Source organism: Pyrgilauda ruficollis, unplaced genomic scaffold, assembly GCF_017590135.1.
Source record: "Pyrgilauda ruficollis isolate IOZ18807 unplaced genomic scaffold, ASM1759013v1 scaffold4947, whole genome shotgun sequence".
Lineage (NCBI taxonomy): Eukaryota > Metazoa > Chordata > Aves > Passeriformes > Passeridae > Pyrgilauda > Pyrgilauda ruficollis.
The window spans coordinates 1-720 of NW_024526541.1; the positions used below are offsets into that span (position 1 = coordinate 1).

At 56.1% G+C, this 720-nt stretch overlaps 1 protein-coding gene across 1 annotated transcript; it reads right to left on the minus strand.

The window, feature by feature from the left end:
- Positions 1–3: 3 nt before the first annotated feature.
- LOC121360142 (RLA class II histocompatibility antigen, DP alpha-1 chain-like) lies at positions 4–360 on the minus strand (the record flags this gene model as incomplete). Its single annotated transcript, XM_041479672.1, has 1 exon — positions 4–360. A coding segment is annotated over exon 1 (357 nt), but the record flags the coding sequence as incomplete, so codon positions are not given.
- Positions 361–720: the final 360 nt, after the last annotated feature.

The following is a 720-nucleotide window of genomic DNA, read 5'->3' on the forward strand; positions in this document are numbered from 1 at the left end:
CAGCCCCTCGTGCTCCACCTTGCAGTCGTAGTACTCTCCGGGCCGGGGGATGAAGGGCAGGTAGGAGAACTTGCGGAAGGTGAAGTCGCGGTCGGGGTAGAAGGGCGTCTCCAGGACGCCGCGCGCCACCGGGACCCCGTTGCGCAGCCAGCTCAGCCCCAGCACCGGCGGCCAGAACTTGGTGACGTAGCAGATCAGGATGTTGGGCTCGTCCTGCTCCACCGGGTGCTTGGGGAACACCGCCACCTCCGGGGGCTCTGGAAAATCCGGGAAAATCCGGGGAAAAATCCGGGAGTTTGGGGTCAGGGTGGGATCGGCGAAAATTGGATCCGTCCAGTTGGGATTGGGTTGGAATGTCATGAAATTGGGGTGGATCCAACTGGGGTTGGGTTTGAGGGACACCAAAGTTTGGAATTCCACCAGGATGCTTCTGGAATTGCGGTTGGATGTCCCTAAAATTGGGTTGAAATCCCCTGAAATTGGGTGAGATCCAGAGCCTGGAATTGGGGTTGGATGTCCCTAAAATGGGGTTGGTTCCAGAGCCTGGAGTTGGGTTGAAAACCCCTAAAATTGGGTCTGATCCAAGTGGGATTGGGTTGGATCCAACTGGGATTGAGGTAGAACCAACTGGGGTTGGGTTTGAAGGACACCAAAGTTTGGAATTCCACCAGGATCCTTCTGGAATTGGGGTGAGATGTCCCTAAAATTGGGTTGGATCCA